Source organism: Anomaloglossus baeobatrachus, chromosome 1 (assembly GCF_048569485.1).
Source record: "Anomaloglossus baeobatrachus isolate aAnoBae1 chromosome 1, aAnoBae1.hap1, whole genome shotgun sequence".
In the NCBI taxonomy this organism is placed as follows: Eukaryota; Metazoa; Chordata; class Amphibia; order Anura; family Aromobatidae; genus Anomaloglossus; species Anomaloglossus baeobatrachus.
In genome coordinates this window covers 430,471,899-430,496,330 of record NC_134353.1, presented here as the reverse complement: position 1 = coordinate 430,496,330, position 24,432 = coordinate 430,471,899, and the positions used below count along the sequence as shown (strand labels likewise).

Here is a 24,432-nt window from a genome sequence, read left to right as displayed (position 1 = left end):
GGTACTTCTAACTAATACAGTGCTGGCCAAAAGTATTGGCACCCCTGCAATTCTGTCAGATAATACTCAGTTTCTTCTTGAAAATGATTGCAATCACAAATTCTTTGGTATTATTAACTTCATTTATTTTGCTTACAATGAAAAAACACAAAAGAGAATGAAACAAAAATCAAATCATTGATCATTTCACAGAAAACTCCAAAAATGGGCCAGACAAAAAGTATTGGCACCCTTAGCCTAATACTTGGTTGCACAACCTTTAGCCAAAATAACTGCAAACAAACGCTTCCGATAACCATCAATGAGTTTCTTACAATGCTCTCCTGGAATTTTAGACCATTCTTCTTTGGCAAACTGCTCCAGGTCCCTGAGATTTGAAGGGTGCCTTCTCCAAACTGCCATTTTGAGAACTCTCCTCAGGTGTTCTATGGGATTCAGGTCTGGACTCATTGCTGGCCACTTTAGTAGTCTCCAGTGCTTTCTCTCAAACCATTTTCTAGTGCTTTTTGAAGTGTTTTTTTGGGTCATTGTCCTGCTGAAAGACCCTTGACCTCTGAGGGAGACCCAGCTTTCTCACATTGGGCCCTACATTTTGCTGCAAAAATTGTTGGTAGTCTTCAGACTTCATAATGCCATGCACATGGTCAAGCAGTCCAGTGCCAGAGGCAGCAAAGCAACCCCAAAACATCAGGTAACCTCTGCCATGTTTGACTGTAGGGACCATGTTCTTTTCTTTGAATGCCTCTTTTTTTTTTCCTGTAAAATCTATATTGATGTCTTTTCCCAAAAAGCTCTACTTTTGTCTCATCTGACCAGAGAACATTCTTCCAAAACATTTTAGGCTTTCTCAAGTAAGTTTTGGCAAACTCCAGCCTGGCTTTTTTATGTCTCGGGGTAAGAAGTGGGGTCTTCCTGGGTATCCTACCATACAGTCCCTTTTCATTCAGACGCCGACGGATAGTACGGGTTGACACTGTTGTACCCTCGGACTGCAGGGCAGCTTGAACTTGTTTGGATGTTAGTCGAGGTTCTTTATCCACCATCCGCACAATCTTGCGTTGAAATATCTCGTCAATTTTTCTTTTCCTTCCACATATCGGGAGGTTAGCCACAGTGCCATGGGCTTTAAACTTCTTGATGACACTGCGCACCGTAGACACAGGAACTTTCAGGTCTTTGCAGATGGACTTGTAAGCCTTGAGATTGCTCATGCTTCCTCAAAATTTGGATTCTCAAGTCCTCAGACAGTTCAGTGCCAATACTTTTGTCCACCCCCTTTTTTATGTTTGGTGTGGAATTATATCCAATTTGGCTTTATGACAATTTTGTTTATTTTTTTTCATTGAAGACAAATTAAATGAAGATAATACCAAAGAATTTGTGATTGCAATCATTTTCAAGAAGAAACTGAGTATTATCTGACAGAATTGAAGGGGTGCCAATACTTTTGGCCAGCACAGTATGTGCAAATTTGTTAGAGCATTTTTATGCTATTATTAGTCAACTAGAAGGTGGCCCGATTCTACGCATCGGGTATTCTAGAATTTACGTATTGTGTAGTTCATGTATGATTTTTGTTATATATATATATATATATATATATATATATATATATATATATAGATGTTGTTGTGTGTAGTTACCAAGTGTTTGTGTAGGGCGCTGTACATGTTCTGGGTGTTGTCTGGGTGTGACGGGGGGTGAGAGCTGTGTTGTATGTGTGTTGCGTTGTTTGTGGAGCGCTGTGTGGCTGTAGCGTTGTGTGTGTGTGTGTGTTGCGCGGTTTGTGTGTGTGTGTGGTGTGTTTTGGGGGGAGGTATGTTTTGTGCAATGTGTGTGTTGTGCGGTATGTGCGTATAATTGTGTGTGCCGCGGTGTTTGTGTGTTGGGTGTTGTGTGTGTGCAGCGTTGTCTGTGTGTGTGGGTGTCTGTGTAGGGCAGTTGTTTGTGGTTCCTAGTGTGTGTGTGGTGTGTTGTGCAGTGCGCGCGTGTGTGTGTGTGTGTGTGTTGGGGGAGGTGTGCACTTCCCATCGTGCTCCATCCCCCATGCAGCGCACTCCCCATCGTGCTCCATCTCCCATGCAGCGCACTCCCCATCGTGCTCCATCCCCTATGCTGCGCACCCCCCATCGTGCTCCATCTCCCATGCTGCGCACTCCCAAACGTGCTCCATCCGCCATGCTGCGCACTCCCAAACGTGCTCCATCCGCCATGCTGCGCACTCCCAAACGTGCTGCATCCCCCATGCTGCGCACTCCCAAACGTGCTGCATCCCCCATGCTGCGCACTCCCAAACGTGCTCCATCCGCCATGCTGCGCACTACCAAACGTGCTCCATCCGCCATGCTGCGCACTCCCAAACGTGCTCCATCCGCCATGCTGCGCACTCCCAAACGTGCTCCATCCGCCATGCTGCGCACTCCCAAACGTGCTCCATCCGCCATGCTGCGCACTCCCAAACGTGCTCCATCCGGCATGCTGCGCACTCCCAAACGTGCTCCATCCGCCATGCTGCGCACTCCCAAACGTGCTCCATCCGCCATGCTGCGCACTCCCAAACGTGCTCCATCCGCCATGCTGCGCACTCCCAAACGTGGTCCATCCGCCATGCTGCGCACTCCCAAACGTGCTCCATCCGCCATGCTGCGCACTCCCAAACGTGCTCCATCTGCCATGCTGCGCACTCCCAAACGTGGTCCATCCGCCATGCTGCGCACTCCTAAACGTGCTCCATCTGGCATGCTGCGCACTCCCAAACGTGCTCCATCCGCCATGCTGCGCACTCCCAAACGTGCTCCATCCGCCATGCTGCGCACTCCCAAACGTGCTCCATCCCCCATGCTGCGCACCCCCCATTGTGCTCCATCCCCCATGCTGCACCAGCATCAGGCTCTCTACCCGCAGGATCAGCCTCTCTGCCCGCAGCATCAGCCTCTCTGCCCGCAGCATCAGCCTCTCTCCTCCCAGCATCAGCCTCTCTACCCGCAGCATCAGCCTCTCTCCTCCCAGCATCAGCCTCTCTCATCCCAGCATCAGCCTCTCTCATCCCAGCATCAGCCTCTCTCATCCCAGCATCAGCCTTTTCTGTCCCCAGCATCAGCCTTTTCTGTCCCCAGCATCAGCCTCTCTCCTCCCAGCATCAGCCTTTTCTGTCCCTAGCATCAGCCTCTCTCCTCCCAGCATCAGCCTCTCTCCTCCCAGCATCAGCCTCTCTCCTCCCAGCCTACCCCAGCCTCAGCCTCCCCCAGCATCAGCCTCTCTCCTCCCAGCATCAGCCTCTCTCCTCCCAGCATCAGCCTCTCTCCTCCCAGCATCAGCCTTTTCTGTCCCCAGCATCAGCCTCTCTCCTCCCAGCCTACCCCAGCCTCAGCCTACCCCCCAGCATCAGCCTCCCCCAGCATCAGCCTCTCTCCTCCCAGCATCAGCCTCTCTCTTCCCAGCATCAGCCTCTCTCCTCCCAGCCTACCCCAGCCTCAGCCTCCCCCAGCATCAGCCTCTCTCCTCCCAGCATCAGCCTCTCTCCTCCCAGCATCAGCCTCTCTCCTCCCAGCCTACCCCAGCCTCAGCCTCCCCCAGCATCAGCCTCTGTCCTCCCAGCATCAGCCTCTCTCCTCCCAGCATCAGCCTCTCTCCTCCCAGCCTACCCCAGCCTCAGCCTCCCCCAGCATCAGCCTCTCTCCTCCCAGCATCAGCCTTTTCGGTCCCCAGCATCAGCCTCTCTCCTCCCAGCCTACCCCAGCCTCAGCCTTCCCCAGCATCAGCCTCTCTTCTCTCAGCCTCCCCATCCCAGCCTTCCCCAGGATCAGCCTCTCTCCTCCCAGCCTCCTCCAGCACGCCGTGCTCCTCTGCCGACACTCACAGATCCGATCGCATACACTCACACACACACACACACCCGATCGCATACACTCATACACACCCGATCGCATACACTCACGCACACACACAATGACGATATTGCACATACGCGCTCACACTCATAACATCCGGAGATACCACATGCTTCTGGCCATGTGATCCTCCGGCAGGTCCTGGAAGCTCACAGCACAGTATCACCGCCGAGAAGCAAGCGATATCCCAGGATGTTGTGAGTGTGTGGATGCGATGTGATGTGTGTGTGAGGTGTGTGTGAGAGTGAGTGTGATCTGATGTGTGTGTGTGTGTATGTGTGTGTGTGTGTGTGTGCTGTTATGTGTGTGCGTGTGTGTATGTTCCGCCGCTGCAGGACCTTGATGCGCTGGTAACTATGCTAGCATGGTTACCAGCGTATCTCGTCCCCCACTCGCACGGGAGCCCACACCAGCATACGCCGGCCAGCCCAGCAATGCGAGGGTATGTGTCGGCTGGTTTGGCGGCGTACGCTGATGTGGGCTCCCGGGGGTACAGTACTCACCTGGGAGTCGTGGCTCCGTGACCGTGTCCGTTCGGGGAATGCGTGGGGGGGGGCGGGGCCAGAGCTAGCGTGCATTGCGTGAGGGGGGCGGGGCGTGGCCGAGTTGCCAATGCCTGCAGGGTGCCGGGGCGAGAGGCCAATCTGTGGGGGGGCGGAGCCTGGGCAAGCGGCCGGCCAATCCGTGTGGGGGCGCAGCCTGGGCGAGCGGCCAATCCGTGCGGGGGGGCGGGGCCATGGCGAGCCCAGCGGCCAATCAACTTTGTGTCACCGTAAGGACACGATTTTGGAGCAAGACAGACAGACAGACATACAGACAGAATAAGGCAATTATATATATAGATTATATGTGCTTATTATGTGGTTTTCTCTTTTCATGTTGTTGTATATATTAGGATTTTTTGTTTGCATATATGGGCCAAATATTACCGTATTTTTCGCTTTATAAGACGCACTTTTGTTCCCCCAAATTTTGGGGGAAAGTAGGGGGTGCATCTTATAAGCCGAATATACGGGAAGGGGGGGTGTATATATATATATATATATAAATATGTACACTGCAGGGTCCAAGGGAGGTGGGGGCAGCTCTGGAGCGCAGGTGAACACGTTTGATCTCCTGCTCCCGCTCATATAATATGCACAGCCGCTGTCCATCTCCGGTGGTGCTGAAATCGCACCGCAGTCATGGGCTGGGGAGCGGTGCATATTATATGAGCCTGCGTCCCCCTGTGATGGCACATGCCCCTCCCTGTGTTAGATTTGGCCCCCAGGCTGCTGCTCATTCTAAAATAAAAAAGCTTTACTTACCCCCTGCAGCGTTTCTCACCGGTCTCCTGCTTCCACTGTAATCAGGCAGGCACGCAGAGATCTCAGTCTGCTGTGCCGATCACAGCTGGAGGAGGTAAGGAAAGAGGGTTTTATTTTACTATGGGCAGCAGCAGGGGGGTGATATCTAACACAGGGGGACTTGTGCGATCTATATAAGGGCCATGGGCAGCACTATGGGGGTGATATTTAACACAGGGGGACTTGTGCGATCTATAGGGGCCATGGGCAGCACTATGGGGGCGATATCTAACACAGGGGAACGTGTGCAATTCATAGGGGACCATAAGCAGCACAGGGGAACGTGTGCCATCACAAGGGGGCTATATTCAATATAAGGGGGCCATATCCAGATTAAGGGGGCTAATTTTAGGATGGGGGGCTATGACGGACATATACCCTATATGATTTGTTAGAGGGACACTGGCATTATAAGATGGACCCCATTTAACATTAAAAAAAAAATCTCTTTTCCTTCACCAAATTTGGGGGTGCGTCTTATAATCAGGTGCGTCTTATAAAGCGAAAAATACGGTATATACCATTTTGCAATGTTACCATTTTCATGGAAAATCATATGTACAATAGCTTATTATATTCATATATTTTATGTGCTTATTTGCATTGGATGTTCATCTGTATGATTTATGTATATACTTTCCATTTAAGTCCATTTGAGAAATCTTTCTATTCTATGACATGTAAGGGTTAAAAGTTTTATTATGACCAACCAATTAACGGATTGTTCATTTATGTGTGCAGGATGTGAAGTGTTATAAATGTGTGGTTTTTGTCCATTTTTGTATGCCTATGACTAAGGAGCAATCCGAAACGTGTCAGCTGGGCGCTGTGTTGGCCTGTATCATGGGACTTATGTTTTTAAATTTTTTGCGCGTATTACTTTCTGAATAAATTTGGATACCACTTTTAAGAACCTGATGCTGGATTTTCCTTCCTTCCAGCTTACATGTGGTGGCCAGCTAAGTCCTTGCATTCGTGGGGTTTGCAGAGAACCTGGTGAGCTTTCCCCTCCCCTTTTCCTATACTTTGGAAATTACCTATAGATATTAGGCTGCTCCCCAGCCTAGAAATAGCAACCTGCAGCCGCCCGGGATTGTTGCATCCATTAGATGCAACAAACTTGGCACTTTACCCGGCTCTTCCAGATTGCCCTGTTGCGATAGCCATCGGGGTAATGGGGGGTTAATAACAGTGCACAACTGTTATCAAGCCCAAAATTAATTATATGAGTAGAGGTCTTTGAGACTCCCCCCGTCACTAATTCTATAAATAAAAAGAAACACAAACACTGAGAATAATCCTTTATTTGGAATAAAATTAAAAAAAAACAACACCCTCTTTCACCACTTTATTAACCCCCCAAAACAACTCTGCAGGTCCGACATAATCCACGAGGTCCCCGGATGATTCAGCTCTGCTACATATCTGAATTCACAAGTGTACGATCATGGAACATGACCGAACGCTGCAACTGCAAGCAGAGAATGAGGCACGATCAGTGGTGACGTCACTCAGGTTAGTTGCAGTCATAGCAGAAGGAGGACCATGGGAACCTTTCTGCTGTGACCGCAACTTACCTGAGAGACGTCACCGCTGATCGTGGATCATTCTCTGCCTGCAGTTACAGCGTGCAGACATGTTATATGATCACACACTGTAACTTCAGATGTAACAGAGATGAAGAAACGCGGGATGTCGTGTGGATTACGTCGGACCTGCAGGGGTGTTTGAGGGGGTTAATAAAGCCAGTCAGACAGGCTGTCAATAAGCATGGGGGCGCGTCTGACTGCAACCAATCACAGATGCCGGTGGCCGGGAAAGCAGAGCATATTCAATGAGTGTTAAGTGGCGCCGGAAGTGAAAGCGCGGCCGCCAATGCAGTGTACCACCATGCCGGGACCTCGGTAAGTACAGCACGCACGCTTCCATCCCTCTATTCCTTTTACCACCATTTTTAAATCGCCAGATTCTGATCCCATAGACTTATGTGGGGGCCGGAATCCGGACCGGAGACTGATTTTAAAAAGTGCATAGCCAGGACCAGCCAGTCCTAGTTATCTGTGACTCCACCCATCATTACTTGTTTTTGTACAATGTTTGCTACAGTTATTATCACACACAATCTGCTGTCTTAATACAATTATACTGTAACCTTGTTCAGTATTTTTTTCTATTCTTTTTTACTGAATCTAACCTGTTGAAGTTATGTGAGGACTGGAGAGAAGAAACACTGCTATAAACCATAGCATCTTCCTAGCTATTGCAGAAGGAAGCTGCTAAAGCATTTTTTTTTACCTGGTCTTGCATGTTCTTCTTCCATCTTACGACTATGATCTCCCCAGTCACGTCCATCTCTAAGCAAATAAAGGATATGAGATTAGGAACTTAAGAAAAATAAAGTCTTCACAGAATTTCCGTTTTTTTTATAGTTTATAAGACTTCTTGATATCAGCCATTAAAGGAATATGCAAAATAAACTGTAGACTGACAAAGAGACTTGTCAAAATCCAACAGAAGGGTTGTAAAATGAAATAGAAAATCCATTGGTATAGCTTATTACAGGATGGCACTTTTAAGCCTTTCAAGGGAATTAATCAGAACAAAACACACGCTCAATTTATAAAGGTAATAGTGCACTCTGAAAGATCAGGTTTTCTACACTATTTATGGAAACTGTTGCTGAAGCACTGCCATTTTATATGTAAATGAGCCCTATTCTATTCACTGCTCTGCCCCACATTCCTCTGCTTCACAGCTTACTTTGGTGACGTGTACATTTCCAGTAATCACCCGTTCGAACAAAATGATCTAGTAAGAAAAATACAGATCAGTTTCAAATGGAAGAAAAACAAACTGCTAACCGTTTTCCATAGTCCGCAATGTTAAATCTAATATATAAAGCTGAATGTGTGTGTGTGTGTGTGTGTGTGTGTGTGTGTGTGTCTGGGATTGGCAACTGCATCGTCGCAGCTACAGCCACAAAATTTTGCACTCACACGTCTGGACCCCGAGAGCGTCATAGGCTATGTTGTGAGGTGAAATTTTAACCCCGTGCGTTCCAATTTACCAATTGATTTTGCCCCTATCTACATAATGGGGAAAAAGTGAAACGAAAAGTGTATCCGCACCGTCGCATTTACAATCACGAAATTTTGCACAGACACCTCATGTGACCCAGGGAACATCGTAGACTATGTTTTGACAGGAAAATGTAACCCCGCGTTTTACAGTTACGCCCCAAAAAACATGCCTCCATTAAAGTAAACGGAGCCTGGAACTACAGGTTATTAGTAGGAGCTGTGATTGGTTGCTGTAGAAACAAAAGACATTCATAGTATAAGAAGCTTATATGTGAGGTAATAAGATGTCGGTGGGGAGACGGATAGAGAGAGACCGAGAGATAGAGACAGACAGGGAAAGAGACAGACGGTGAAAGAGACAGAGAGACAGGCCGGGAAAGAGACAGGCCGGGAGAGAGACAGGCCGGGAGAGAGACAGGCCGGGAGAGAGACAGGCCGGGAGAGAGACAGGCCGGGAGAGAGACAGGCCGGGAGAGAGACAGGCCGGGAAAGAGACAGGCCGGGAAAGAGACAGGCCGGGAAAGAGACAGGCCGGGAAAGAGACAGGCCGGGAAAGAGACAGGCCGGGAAAGAGACAGGCCGGGAAAGAGACAGGCCGGGAAAGAGACAGGCCGGGAAAGAGACAGGCCGGGAAAGAGACAGGCCGGGAAAGAGACAGGCCGGGAAAGAGACAGGCCGGGAAAGAGACAGGCCGGGAAAGAGACAGGCCGGGAAAGAGACAGGCCGGGAAAGAGACAGGCCGGGAAAGAGACAGGCCGGGAAAGAGACAGGCCGGGAAAGAGACAGGCCGGGAAAGAGACAGGCCGGGAAAGAGACAGGCCGGGAAAGAGACAGGCCGGGAAAGAGACAGGCCGGGAAAGAGACAGGCCGGGAAAGAGACAGGCCGGGAAAGAGACAGGCCGGGAAAGAGACAGGCCGGGAAAGAGACAGGCCGGGAAAGAGACAGGCCGGGAAAGAGACAGGCCGGGAAAGAGACAGGCCGGGAAAGAGACAGGCCGGGAAAGAGACAGGCCGGGAAAGAGACAGGCCGGGAAAGAGACAGGCCGGGAAAGAGACAGGCCGGGAAAGAGACAGGCCGGGAAAGAGACAGGCCGGGAAAGAGACAGGCCGGGAAAGAGACAGGCCGGGAAAGAGACAGGCCGGGAAAGAGACAGGCCGGGAAAGAGACAGGCCGGGAAAGAGACAGGCCGGGAAAGAGACAGGCCGGGAAAGAGACAGGCCGGGAAAGAGACAGGCCGGGAAAGAGACAGGCCGGGAAAGAGACAGGCCGGGAAAGAGACAGGCCGGGAAAGAGACAGGCCGGGAAAGAGACAGGCCGGGAAAGAGACAGGCCGGGAAAGAGACAGGCCGGGAAAGAGACAGGCCGGGAAAGAGACAGGCCGGGAAAGAGACAGGCCGGGAAAGAGACAGGCCGGGAAAGAGACAGGCCGGGAAAGAGACAGGCCGGGAAAGAGACAGGCCGGGAAAGAGACAGGCCGGGAAAGAGACAGGCCGGGAAAGAGACAGGCCGGGAAAGAGACAGACCGGGAAAGAGACAGATGGAGCACATTACTTGGCCAATCTAGTTAAACCTGTGTGGAATATCTGGGGTGTTGAAATATATGTTGTGAAATGCTTCTATTAGCGTAGTTTTTGCCTTTTAAAAATTACATTTCTATTTGTTTTATGGTTTTTTGTGTGCAGAATAAATGTTTGTTAATACATTCTATTTTGTTAACAGCAGTTATTAACCAGGGCGAAGCCGGGTAGCACAGCTAGTAAATAAATAAATACAGATCCAATTGCAATCAGCTTTTTTTTTTTCTTCAAATGGATGATTACTGGACATGTGAACTTAAGCTAAGTAAGCTACCCATGAAGCAGAGGAAGGTGCGGTTGGGCACTACATAAAGCCAAGGGAGGTAGAGACTTGGGAAGTGCTTTGGACACTCCTAGAGTAGTGATGGGCGATCCCGAACTCTAAAGTTCGGCATTCGTATTGACCACATAGTTATTGTGTACACGATCCCGAGCTTTCCTGGGAAGCTCTTGTTACAGTTCGGATACAGGGGCTGTAAAAAGAAGCACATTATTAAAAAAACATTATGATCATACTTACAAGGCCGGTGACGCATCCTGCAGACTCTGCTCTGTCTCCCGGCTGTTTCTGCTTCCAATCAATGCTGTGACCCCAGGTAATCACCACTGCCTAAAGGACCTTCGATTACGTCATAGCTATGTGATCAGTCTAATGTGAATGTTGTTATATTCTTGTAAGGAGAAGGGTATTTAGGTACCGCGCCAACGACCACTCATGTAGGAGATGAATTTAACGTGACTTTATTCCATGCTCAGGTCTACGCGTTTCAGGAGCATCCGCTCCCTTCCTCAGGACAATACAGGCACAAGCAACATCAAAAAAGGATTTTGATGTTGCTTGTGCCTGTATTGTCCTGAGGAAGGGAGCGGATGCTCCTGAAACGCGTAGACCTGAGCATGGAATAAAGTCACGTTAAATTCATCTCCTACATGAGTGGTCGTTGGCGCGGTACCTAAATACCCTTCTCCTTACAAGAATATAATCTCATCCAAGGGGTGACTGCTGCCGCTGACCCAGTATATATGCCTGTACAGTGGTTGTGACTTTCACAACTCCACTTGGTGAGTAACCTCTGTGAATTACACCCTATTTGTTTGTAGGGTAAGACCCTATTGCGCTCTCTTTCCACAGTGTTTTCATAATGTGAATGTTGTACAGACATTGGCTTACAGAATGGTCACATGACTATGACATCATCGAAGGTCCTGTTACCTGAACTTTAACGGTCACTGTGCAAGTGTCGCATTGCATCACGGTGCACAATCTCTCAACAGGAGCGGGTCAGCTGCATATATTTCCATGTAGCTGAGGCGCTCCTGTGCTGAGAGCGTCAGGCCGTGCAGGGTGATGCAAAGCGAGGCGCAAGTGGAATCATACCCTCACTGTTAGCCTGCTTCTCGCTCTGTACAGTGATGTAGCAGAGCTGACATGGCTCTCTCTGCTTCTCACTTTGTATAGATGCTGTCTGTACAGAGTGATTAAGCTGACATTGCTGTCCCTGTGAACTATGTTGGACTAAGGATTTTTTTTTTATAATAAAGATGGAGTCTCTAATTTTTTTTTTGTTTTATTTCTAATAAAAAAGAATTTTCTATGTGTTGTGTTTCTTTTTTTTTTTTTTTTACTGTTTACTAGAAACTCATGGTGGCCATGTCTAATTTGGTGTGACACCATGACTTTCGGGCTTAGTACCATCTGAGAATACAAAGCTGGTATTAACCCCTTTATTACCCAGCCTGCCACCACCACCAGGGCCGCTGAACGAGCCGGGTAAAGTGCCTGGAAATGATGCTAAGAAACAATGCACCATTTCTAGGGGTGGCTGCGGGCTGCCAAGAATCCCAGCCCCCAGCTGCCTGGCTGTACCTGACTGGCAATCAAAATATGGCGGGAGCCCACACATTTTTTTTAATTATTTTTTAAATAGTTAAAAAAAAATAATGGGCTTCCCTGTATTTTGATTGCCAGCCAAGGTAAAGCCAGGCAGATGGGGGTGTCAGACCGTAGCCATCCGTTTTATCTGCGCTGAAAATAAAAAAAATACCGTGGAGCGCTACGGCTTTTCTTTTTAAATTATTTATGTATTCAAAAGTTTTTATTAATCTCTAATAAAAAATCAACGTGTATTAGTTTGTTTCCTAAATTACTGAATATACATAGGTTTATGGTAACAGAGTAATAGAAGTAATATTATTAACCCCTTCACCCCCAGCCACTAAAACACCCTAATGACCAGGCCATTTTTTGCAATTCTGACTAGTGTCACTAACAGGTTATAACTCTGGAACGCTTCAACGGATCCTAGCGATTATGACACTGTTTTTTTGAGACAAATTGTACTTCATGATAGTGGTAAATTTAGGCAGATATTTTTTGGGTTTATTTGTGAAAATTTCGTAAATTTTGCAAAAATTTTGCAATTTTCAAACTTTGAAAATTTATGCCCATAAATCCGAAAATTATGTCACACAAAATAGTTACGAAATAAAATTTCCCACTTGTCTACTTTACATCAGCGCAATTTTCGAAACAAATTTTTTTTTTCCGTTAGGAAGTTAGAAGGGGTCAAAGTTCATCAGCAATTTCTCATTTTTCCAACAAAATTATTTATTTTTTTAGAGACCACATCATATTTGATGTGACAGAGGCCTAGGTGACAGAAAATACAGAAAAGTGACCACATTCTAAAAATTGAACCCCTCACACTGCTCAAAACCACATCCAAGAAGTTTATTAACCCTTCAGGTGTTTCACAGGAACCAAAGCAATGTGGAAGGAAAAAATGAAAATTTTACTTAACACAAAAATGTTACTTTAGCCATAAAATTTTGCATTTTCACAAGGAAGAAAAGAAAAAATGCACCATAAAATTTATTGTGCATTTTTTTCCTGAGTACGACGATACCCCCATATGTCGTAAAAATCAAGATGTTTTGTGAGCATTTTGAACCCCTGGGGGCTTCACAGAAGTTTATAACTTTGAGCCGTGAAAAGAATTTTTTTTTTTTACCACAAAACTGTTGCTTCAACTAGGTAGCTATTTTTTCACAAGGGTATCAGGAAAAATGTACCATAACACTTATAGTGCATTTTTTCCTGAGTACGACGATACTCCATATGTGGTAAAAATAAATTGTTTGGGCGCACAGCAGGACTCAGAAGAGAAGGAGCGCCATTCGAATTTTTGAGCGCAAAATTAGCTGGACTCATTAGCGGACACCATGTCAGGTTTGGAGACCCCTTGAGGTGCCTAAACAATGGAGCTCCCCCACAAGTGACCCCATTTTGGAAACTAGAACCCTCAATAAATGTATCTAGATATTTGGTGAGCCTTTTGAACCCCCGGGGCTTCACAGAAGTTGATAACGTTGAGCCATGTAAATTTATATATATTTTTTTACCACAAAACTGTTAATTGAACCAGATAGCTTTTTTTTTCACAAGGGTATCGGGAAAAAATGCACCATAAAACGTATTGTGCAATTTCTCCTGAGTAAGCAGATACCTCATATGTGGTGGAAAGTAATTGTTTGGGTGCACAGGGCTCAGAAGGGAAGGAGCACCATTTGACAGCAAAATTGGTTGGAATTATTAGCTGACGTGATGTTGCATTTGGAGACCCCCTGAGGTGCCTAAACAATGGAGCTCCCAAACAAGTGACCCCATTTTGGAAACTAGACCCCTCAAGGAATTTATCTAGATGTTTAGTGAGCCCCTTGTATCCCCAGGGGCTCCACAGAAGTTGGTAACGTTGAACCGTGATTTTTTTTAACCACAAAAGTTTTGCTTCAACCAGGTAGCTTTTTTTTTTTTTTTTTTACAACTGTATCAGGAAAAACTACACCATAAAACGTATTGTGCAATTTTTCCTGAGTATGTAGATACCGCATATGTGGTGGAAATAAATTGTTTGGGCGCACAGCAGGGCTTGGAAGAGAAGGAGCGCCATTTGACATTTCAAATGCACAGACGCCGTGCATCACTGATCGTCCGCTGCAGGACGGATGAGCACAGTCGGATGAGATAAAAAAAGCGTCAGGGATACGAAAAAAAAAAAAGTCACGCCAAAAAGTGAGCAAGGATGCCGATCCATTATGTGCATCCCTGATCTGTGCTCGGCCGCTGCAGGACACACACACAGGTGAGATGCAAAAAAATGGCGTAAGATACAGACAAAAAAAAAAAAGTCCCGCCGAAAATTGACCAAGGATGCAGATACGTTCTCTGCATCACTGATCAGCGCTCGGCGGGATGCACGGTCGGATGAGGTGTAAAAACGGACAGGAGATACAAAAAAAAAATTATACTCACAGTACCCAGATGATTAGCAGGAGGATCACTGACCAGAGGAAATGCAGGAGGAATAGAAGGCAGCAAGTGGACAGCTTCTTACAGGAGCAGCAGACAGGAAGTGGCACAGCTCATCAAAAGACCCAGGAAGGACAGATCGGGGGCACATCGGCAGGGCGGGACAACAACAGGGGGGGACATCGGTAGGGGCCATCACGGGAGCGCACAGGGACCATCAGGGGGAGTGCGCAATACTCACGTGGAGCAGGAGCGGCGATGGGACAGCAGCAGCAGCAGCGGCGGCGTGGTACTAAAAGCCCCAGCCAGTGCACACCGCAGACATGCTGGGGGAGGGCTTCCCAGGCCAATACAAAACTGTGGAAGGCGGTCACCTCCAGATCAGACCGCCCCACTGCACGCTGATTGGAGTGATTGCGCATCATAGCATGATCGCTCCAATCAGTGCTGCAGGGGCTAGGGGGTGCCATGTTTGAGCTCCAGCTATGATCTGCTGCAGCAACTCATAGCAGGATCTCACAGGATCGCACTGGTTCAGGCATTGTTTTAGCCGAAACCAGTGCAATGTGGTTGGCGGTTCATATTTGAACAGCTAATCACAACGATCGTCGATGTGGGGTGGCGATACAAATTCTAACAGTCTATTCAGTAGGATTATCAGCTATGTATCCACCAGACTTCTGCACAACACAACTGATGGTCCCAACCCCATTTATAAGGCAAGAAATCCCACTTATTAAACCTGACAGGGCACACATGTGAAGTGAAAACCATTTCCGGTGACTACCTCTTGAAGCTCATCAAGAGAATGCCAAGAGTCTGCAAAGCAGTAATCAAAGCAAAAGGTGGCTACTTTGACGAACCTAGAATATAAGACATGTTTTCAGTTGTTTCACACTTTTTTGTTAAGTATTTCATTCCACATGTGTTAATTAATAGTTTTGATGCCTTCAATGTGAATCTACAATTTTCAGTCATGAAAATAAAGAAAACTCTTTGAATAAGAAGGTGTGTCCACACTTTTGGTCTGTACTGTATAAATATATATAGTACATATACAGCAATGTCAGCTCTGCTTCATCACTGTACAGAGCGAGAAGCAGGATGACAGTGATGGGATTATTCCACTTGCGCCTCGCATCGGTATCCGCCGTTATGGCCTGACGCTCTCTGGACAGGAGCGCCTCAGCTGCATGTAAATACATGCATTCGACCGTTCCTGTCAGGAAAGCATGCGCCGTACCGGGTGATGCCGATGCGACACTCACACAGCGACAGTCGAACTTCAGTTAACAGGACCTTCGATGATATCATAGCTTCGTGACCAGTCTGGAACCAATGTCTGCAAAACATTAACACCAGACTGGTCACATGGCTATTACGTCACGGAACGTCCTGTAATCCGGAGGCACAGTAATGATCAGATTCGGAAGCAGAAGTGGGCAGGAGACAGTCTGCAGGCTGCGTTACGGGACCTGTAAGTATAATGACAATGTTTATTAACTATATTCTTTAATTTGCAGCCCCCCCCCCCCCGCCCCATTCCATAACTGTAAAGCCCGAGTTCGGTGTTTGGACACAGGTTCACATTATCTCAATCCCGATCTTTACAAAACAATCGGGCGAGGCTCCCGATCCCGACCATCGGAGGGGGGGGAAATCGCTTATCAGTAACCTAAAGCACTTGAAGGAAAGCTGTCAGAAGGATCAACTCTTAGGCTATGTTCACGCAAGGACGTTTTTGCGGCTTTTTTCTGTAGTAAAACCTTATCTTGTGGCAGGAAGTCTCCTGGTGGTCTTCTGCATTTTTTTGTGTGCAGATTTTATGGCGTTTTTTTGCATTTCCTCAATGACTTGTAGGTGAAGATGGATGGACCCCGCACAGGTTCAAAAGTATCAGTTCAGCCACCACTCTGTATGGAAAGCGGTGACTCTAACTAAGCCCCCACCTGCACTGACCAACAGCTGCTTAGCTTTAGAGGAGGCTGATAGTCAGTTGGGGGAGGGGGCGTGGCTAGCTGCTCTCTATACACAAAGTGGTGACTGATCAGGCACAGACACCACACCCATTACTGAAATCTGAGCGTTGCCTAGAGGAATAAAGTTAATTTTGTCCCGGCAGCAGGGTTCAATGTGCAGGCACTGGGCAGGTTTCAAACGCTATTAACCTGCAGATTAACCCCATATATGCAGGTTAATAGCATTTTTTACATTTTTCCTACAAGCCTATATAGAAGGCTTAGGAAGGTTGAAATTTCAGACAGATTTCCTTTAAGGCTGCACATGAATTAAAACAGTAACATTTTAGCCAGGGACCAACAGATTGCATCAATAAAGGTAAAAATGACATCTTTCAGACAGCAACATTTACATATAGAGTATATAAACATGTTGTGAGGGTTTGACACTGTGCAGAGGAACCCCTTTAAGAAAAAATTATGAATTGGTACATCCTTGCTGGGATGGTCATATGTGTAGGGGGCTCAATAACTGAGCTCTCTCCACACATGGTTCATGCCAGCTGTGTGTCTAACAGCAGTGTCGGGACTGGAGCTGATCGCTATAGTTAACTATTTTAATTATGCTTTCATTGTCTGATAGACTTAGTTTAAATGGAAGTGGTTGCCGCCACTCACGCACATTGGCTCTCAGACTGACATGATCGCAGGGCACTGATGGGTTAACATTACAGCCTTTGACCTGCTGGATGTGCTCCCCAATTGCTATCTTGGTAATTCTGCTAAGACCACAATTTTCACTAAAACAAAAAAAAATTATATATATATATATATATATATATATATATATATATATATATATATATATCTCAAAACCCCTAATTTGCACAATTTCTGTCACCACAGCTATAGTCACCAAGATAGAAAAAAACCCAAACAAGCAACAAAATAGGTATCAATTAAACAGTCAGCTTACCACACAAAAACAAAACCTCTCAACTCTGTAGACAGGGACAAAAAAAAAAAAAAAAAAAACTTTTTTTTTTTTAATTACAAACAGTTTCATAGTTTTTAAGGTTGAAGGGAGACTCTAAGTCCATCTAGTTCAACCCGTAGCCTAACATGTTGATCCAGAGGAAGGCAAAAAAAACCCCAATGTGGCAGACAAGTTCCAATGGGGAAAAAATTTCCTTCCTGACGCCACATCCGGCAATCAGACTATTTCCCTGGATCAATACCCTGTCATAAAATCTAATATACATAACTGGTAATATTAAATTTTTCAAGAAAGGCATCCAGGCTCTGCTTATATGTTAGTAGTGAATCACTCATTACAACATCATGCGGCAGAGAGTTCCATAGTCTCACTGCTCGTACAGTAAAGAATCCTCGTCTGTGATTATGATTAAACCTTCTTTCCTCAAGACGTAGCGGATGCCCCCGTGTTCCAGTCGCAGGCCTAGGTGTAAAAAGATCTTTGGAAAGGTCTCTGTACTGTCCCCTCATATATTTATACATTGTGATTAGATCCCCCCTAAGCCTTCGTTTTTCCAAATTAAATAACCCCAAGTTTAATAACCTGTCTTGGTATTGCAGCCCACCCATTCCTCTAATAATCTTGGTCGCTCTTCTCTGCACCCTCTCCAGTTCAGCTATGTCCTTCTTATATATCGGTGACCAGAATTGTACACAGTATTCTAAGTGCGGTCGCACTAGTGACTTGTACAGAGGTAGAACTATATTTTTTTCATGAACACTTATACCTCTTTTAATACATCCCATTATTTTATTAGCCCTGGCAGCAGTTGCCTGACACTGTCCACTAAAGTGAAGTCTACCATCCACCCACACACCCAAGTCTTTTTCTGTGTCTGTTTTACCCAGTGTTCTACAATTAAGTACATAATCATAAATGTTATTTCCTCTACCCAAGTGCATGACCTTACATTTATCTACATTAAACTTCAATTGCCACTTCTCAGCCCAATCCTCCAATTTACATAAATCTCCCTGTAATATAAAATTATCCTCCTCTGTATTGATTACCCTGCAGAGTTTAGTATCATCTGCAAATATTGAAATTCTACTCCGCATGCCCCCAACAAGGTCATTTATAAATATGTTGAAAAGAAGCGGGCCCAATACTGACCCCTGTGGTACCCCACTATGAACTGAGACCCAGTCCGAGTACGTACCATTAATAACCACCCTTTGTTTCCTATCACTGAGCCAGTTTTTAACCCAGTTACACATATTTTCCCCTATCCCCATTATTCCCATTTTATGTACCAACCTTTTGTGTGGCACCATATCAAAAGCTTTTGAAAAGTCCATATACACAACATCCACTGCATTTCCCTGGTCCAGGCTTGAACTTACCTCTTCATAGAAGCTGATCAAATTAGTTTGACAGGATCGATCCCTCATAAACCCATGTTGATACTCTGTCATAAGGTTATTTTTCTTGAGATACTCCAGTATAGCATCTCTCAAGAACCCCTCAAGGATTTTACCAACCGTAGAGGTTAAACTTACCGGCCTATAATTTCCCGGCTCAGTTTTTGTCCCCTTTTTGAATATTGGCACCACATTTGCTATGCGCCAGTCCTGCGGTACCGACCCGGTTATTAAGGAATCTGAGAAGATTAAAAATAATGGTCTATCTATCACAGAACTCAATTCCTGTAGTACTCTGGGGTGTATGCCATCCGGGCCCGGAGATTTGTCAACCTTTGTGATTTCGAGGCGGCGGCGTACTTCCTGCTGGGTTAAGCAGGTAATATTCAAGGGTGAATTTATGGTATCACTGGTCATGTCATCTGCCATGGCATTTTCTTGTATAAAAACCGTAGAAAAAAAGTCATTCAGCAGGTTGGCTTTACCCTCATCCCCTTCCACCATTTCACCAAGACTATTTTTAAGGGGGCCAACACTATCGCTTTTCAGTTTTTTACTGTTTATGTAGTTAAAGAATATTTTAGGATTATTTTTACTTTCTTTCGCAATGAGTCTCTCTGTCTCAAACTTAGCTAACTTAATTTGCTTTTTACATATTTTATTTAATTTTCTATAATTATATAATGCCTCATCACTACCTACCCTCTTTAATTCTTTTAAGGCTTTCTGTTTTTCTTTTATTGCTTCCCTTACAGCTCTATTTAGCCATAGGGGTTTCCTCCTATTTCTAGCATGTTTGTTCCCATAGGGTATATTTTCTGCACAAGCCCTATTCAGGATGCCCATAAAAGTCTCCCATTTGCTTTGTGTACTTTTATTACTTAGTACATCATCCCAGTTTATTGCACTAAGATCATCTCTCAACCATTTAAAATTTGCTTTCCTGAAGTTTAGTGTCCTTGTAGCCCCTCTACTAGACATCTTACTAAAGAATACATGAAAACTTATTATTTTGTGATCACTATTCCCCAAGTAACCCCCAACTTGTATATTTGATATGCGGTCTGGCCTATTGGTTAGTACAAGGTCTAGTAGTGCTCCCCCTCTTGTGGGGTCCTGTACCATTTGTGAAAGGTAATTATCTTTCATTGTTATCAAAAATCTATTTCCTTTGCTGGAACTGCAAGTTTCTGTTCCCCAATGTACCGTATTTTTCGCTTTATAAGACGCACTTTTGTTCCCCCAAATTTTGGGGGAAAGTAGGGGGTGCGTCTTATAATCCGAATATACGGGGGGGGGGTGTACATATATATATATACACACACACTACAGAGTCCAGGGGAGGTGGTGGCAGCTCTTGAGCGGTGCTGTGGGGCAGGTGACAGCTTCTCCTGCTCCCGCTCATATAATATGCACAGCCGCTGTCCAGCAATGTGGTGCTGAAACTGCATCACGCTGAGGGGCTGGAGCAGCGGTGCATATTATATCTGCCTGCCCCCCTGTGATCGCACATGCCCCCTCCCCCTCTGTTAGCTATGGCCCCCGTGCTGCTACCCATAGTAAAATAAAAAACTCTTTACTCACCTCCTCCAGCGCTGATCTCCGGTCTCCTGCTGCTGCTGTCTGTGATAAGGCAAGCAGAGATGATTTCACTCTGCCGTGCCGATCACATGACCGGCCGAGAACCAGGAAATGCAGGAGGCCGGAGTTCAACCCCGAGGAGGGGGACACGATAGACCACAGTGCTGGAGAGGGTAAGGAAACAGTTTATTTTACTAAAAGCAGCAGCATGTGTGCAGCCACAGGGGGGGGGCCGTGTGTGCAGCCACAGGGGGGGGGCCGTGTGTGCAGCCACAGGGGGAGGCCGTGTGTGCAGCCACAGGGGGAGGCCGTGTGTGCAGTCACAGGGGGGGCCGTGTGTGCAGTCACAGGGGGGGCCGTGTGTGCAGTCACAGGGGGGGGCCGTGTGTGCAGCCACAGGGGGGGCCGTGTGTGCAGCCACAGGGGAAGGGGCCGTGTGTGCAGCCACAGGGGGGGGGGCCGTGTGTGCAGCCACAGGGGGGGGGCCGTGTGTGCAGCCACAGGGGGGGGGGCCGTGTGTGCAGTCACAGGGGGGGGCCGTGTGTGCAGTCACAGGGGGGGGCCGTGTGTGCAGCCACAGGGGGGGGCCGTGTGTGCAGCCACAGGGGGGGGGCCGTGTGTGCAGCCACAGGGGGGGGGCCGTGTGTGCAGCCACAGGGGGGGGCCGTGTGTGCAGCCACAGGGGGGGGGCCGTGTGTGCAGCCACAGGGGGGGCCGTGTGTGCAGCCACAGGGGGGGCCATGTGTGCAGCCACAGGGGGGCCGTGTGTGCAGCGACAGTGGGCCGTGTGCCAGCCATAGGGGACATGTGGCACCACTGGGGGACGTGTGCCAGCACAAGGGGGCTATATTCAATATAAGGTGGCCATATACAGATTAAGGGGGCTAATTTTAGGATGGGGGGCTATGAGGGACATATACCCTATATGATTTGTTAGACGGACACTGGCATTATAAGACGGACCCAATTTATTAAAAAATTCTCTATTCCTTCACCAAATTTGGGGGTGCGTCTTATAATCAGGTAGCGTCTTATAAAGCGAAAAATACGGTACATCAGGATAGTTAAAGTCCCCCATAATAATTACCTCTCCGAGACTCGCTGCTTTATCAATTTGCTTTATGAGGAGATTCTCTACCTCTTCCATAATATTCGGCGTCTTATAACACACCCCTATCAGTATTTTATTATTCATTCTCCCCCCCCCTTATCTCCACCCATAGGGACTCTACATTCTCAGTACCCTCACATATGTTGTCACGCAGGATGGGTTTTAAGGATGATTTTACATATAGACACACACCTCCCCCTCGCTTATTTGTACGGTCATTCCTGAATAGGCTATAACCCTGTAAATTAACAGCCCAGTCATAGCTCTCATCCAGCCATGTCTCTGATATCCCCACTATATCATAATTTTCTTCCAACAATATTAATTCTAATTCCTCCACCTTATTTGTGAGGCTTCGGGCATTAGTGTACATGCACGTTACGTATGACTCTGTACCTGTATTCCTGCTTACTGTATTAACTGTCCTAACCCTTCCCCCGTACCACCCCCAATTTCATTACTTGTGCCCTGGTCACTATCTGCACTACATTCCCCTTCTATAAAGTGAATACCCTCGCCCCCCATTCCTAGTTTAAACACTCCTCCAACCTTCTAGCCATTTTCTGCCCCAGCAGAGCTGCACCCTCCCCATTAAGATGCAGCCCATCCCTAGCATAGAATCTGTAGCCAACTGAAAAGTCGGCCCAATTCTCCAGGAACCCAAAACCCTCTTTCCTACACCAATTCCTGAGCCACCTGTTAACCTCCCTGATCTCCCTTTGCCTCTCTGGTGTGGCTCGTGGCACAGGTAGTATTTCCGAAAATACCACCTTTGAGGTCCATGCTTTAAGCTTGCAACCTAATTCCCTGAAATCATCTTTAAGGACCTTCCACCTACCTCTAACTTTGTCATTTGTGCCAATGTGTACAATGACCGCTGGGTCCTCCCCAGCCCCTCCCAGTAATCTGTCAACCCGATCAGCGATGTGCCGAACTCGAGCGCCAGGAAGACAACACACTGTTCGGCGATCCCTGTCTTTGTGACAGATTGCCCTATCTGCCCTTTACAATGGTGTAAAGTGCCTAAAGTGGATATGACAGTGGCAAAATCTGATGAGAGAGGTCATCATCATCAAAGGGAAATCTTCTCTTAGAAGAGGATGGAAGAAACTCCCTATTATCCTGTTTCTGCCACTCCTTCCTGATTAGGGCTTTAATCGTGTCATTCACTGGGAAAGATTTACGTTTCTTCTGGGATAACCCTGCGAACATTGTATCCTCAGTAGACATGGTGGAGCGAACAGCCATGACAAGGTCATCCATCCCCTCCAAAGAAAGCATGTCTTCCTGCTTCATCTGAGGAGGAGGAAGAACTATCAGAGGAAGAAACGTCCGACCCGATTTCAGAACTAAGGGCTGAGGATGAATCAGGATGACCAATTTCTTTCCTACACTTTTTCGACCCTTTTAATAATTTTAAAGATGACTGAACCTCAGTGCGGATAAGTTCCCTAAGGTCTGCTGCTGGGAGATAGGATGTAGGGGCTTCTTCCCGTACAGTCTGATGGATACAAAGTTCACACAGACGTTTTTGGTAACAGCTGGATAGTTGTTGGGCACATAAAGGGCATTCTTTATTTTTCTGCATGGTTGAACACTTCCTATGAACCTAAACACTGTTATAGACAAGAAGGGGGACATTAGCTATTGGAGTACTTTCACGAAGATCACTCACCCATACCAAGAGAGATGGATACCAGAACCCGGAGGCGGAGACGAGGTGATCATCTGGCAAACTTTAGAGGGTTGAGAACAGAGTTTTTCATGATCCTCTTTCGACCTGCAGTAGTTCTTCTGGAGTGACTATCTGCACTGCTGCTCTTTCTCTTGGAATCCTTGGATGGATCTTGAGACGGTTCCCAAGTAGGATGTTGGTATGGGGGTGATTGCGGGCTGTCCATAGCTGGAGAGGGCTAGAGCAAGCACCGTACTATCATGGTTCAACTCCATTTTTAAAAGGTGGAGGACCCCACAACCCCCTCCAGCGTCGCCTCCTCTGGATCCGATACCCCAGAAGTGCTCCCATGCACTTCCGGGGCACTGCTGCGGTGACCATCCAGCGCTCATGCGCAGCCAGGCACATCCGGGTCACCTTCCCTGCGCGTGCACGGCCGCCTGCCGCGACCCAAAAGTGCCAGCACAGACACTCATGCAACGCGGCAGGGAGAGCACCCACCCGACCGCGCACCACGTGCATTCACCGGGCGGCCATGAGGGAAGCAGCACTTACCCTCCCGCAGACGTGGTTTCTCTGGCGGCCTCACCCGGACCAGAGCCAACCAATGCAGGAACACTAGGAGAATGAGTACACCTTGGGAGCTCCACTGACTGTGCCTCCAGGTCCAGAGCTCTGCCGTTCCCTCAGACACCGCACGGACGCTACTGGAGCCCAGGAACCTAAAGGTTCCGATCCATCAGGACAGGAAACCAACTGATGAGGGAGAGGGACCGCCCTTTTTTATCAGTAGGTTTCCTGTCCTGAAGGGGCAGATCCCTCTCTCAGTGGGTGCTGTCTTGGCGATTGGAAAATCTGAATTGTTCTTTTTGTTTCTTTATTTCATCCCATTTGAAACTTGTTTCATGAATGGTGTCAATCAAACCTAGAATTCATCTCACAAGGCCTCATTCAGCTATAAAAGTAAAAGTTATGTTCTTTGAAGAAGGTGAAGAAAAAATAGAAGCACAAAAACAAATATAGGGTGCTGAGGGCAAAGGGTTAAAAGTACATAAAATATAATGCCAAATAATTAGCTCAACCGCCGATACGCCTTTTCATAGCAATAGAAAAGAGGATTTCTTCCTCAATTCAACTTTTTCACGGTGCTGAGGAATAACTGAAAAGGGTCCCCTTGTAGGCAAATCTCTCATGAGCACTGTACAATATGAGTACTGCAAGTATGAGACCAGTGAGGAAAGTAAAACATTCATATCCCACAGTGGTACTAAAGTAAAAACGTAAAGAAAAGTTAAATTATTATTATCATGCTGAAAGACCCAGCCATGTTTCATCTTCAATGCCCTTGCTGATGGAAAGAGGTTTGCACTCAAAATGTCATAATACATGGCCCCTTTCACTCTTTCATGTACATGGATCAGTCGCCCTGATTAGTGATGGGCGAACCAGAACTGTAAAGTTTGGGGTCCGTACCGAACACATAGTGTTTGTGCACACAATCCCGAAC

The 24,432-nt window shown here is 46.9% G+C and overlaps 1 protein-coding gene across 1 annotated transcript in view; it reads right to left on the bottom strand.

Moving 5' to 3' along the window:
• The window catches only part of LOC142303971 (scaffold attachment factor B2-like), an 812,977-nt gene that overhangs the window by 74,799 nt on the left and 713,746 nt on the right, over positions 1 to 24,432 (bottom strand). Inside the window, exon 17 of the mRNA XM_075345939.1 lies at positions 7,532 to 7,590. Within this exon, the coding sequence (XP_075202054.1) occupies positions 7,532 to 7,590 (59 nt within the window). The remainder of the gene's footprint in view (positions 1 to 7,531; positions 7,591 to 24,432) is intronic.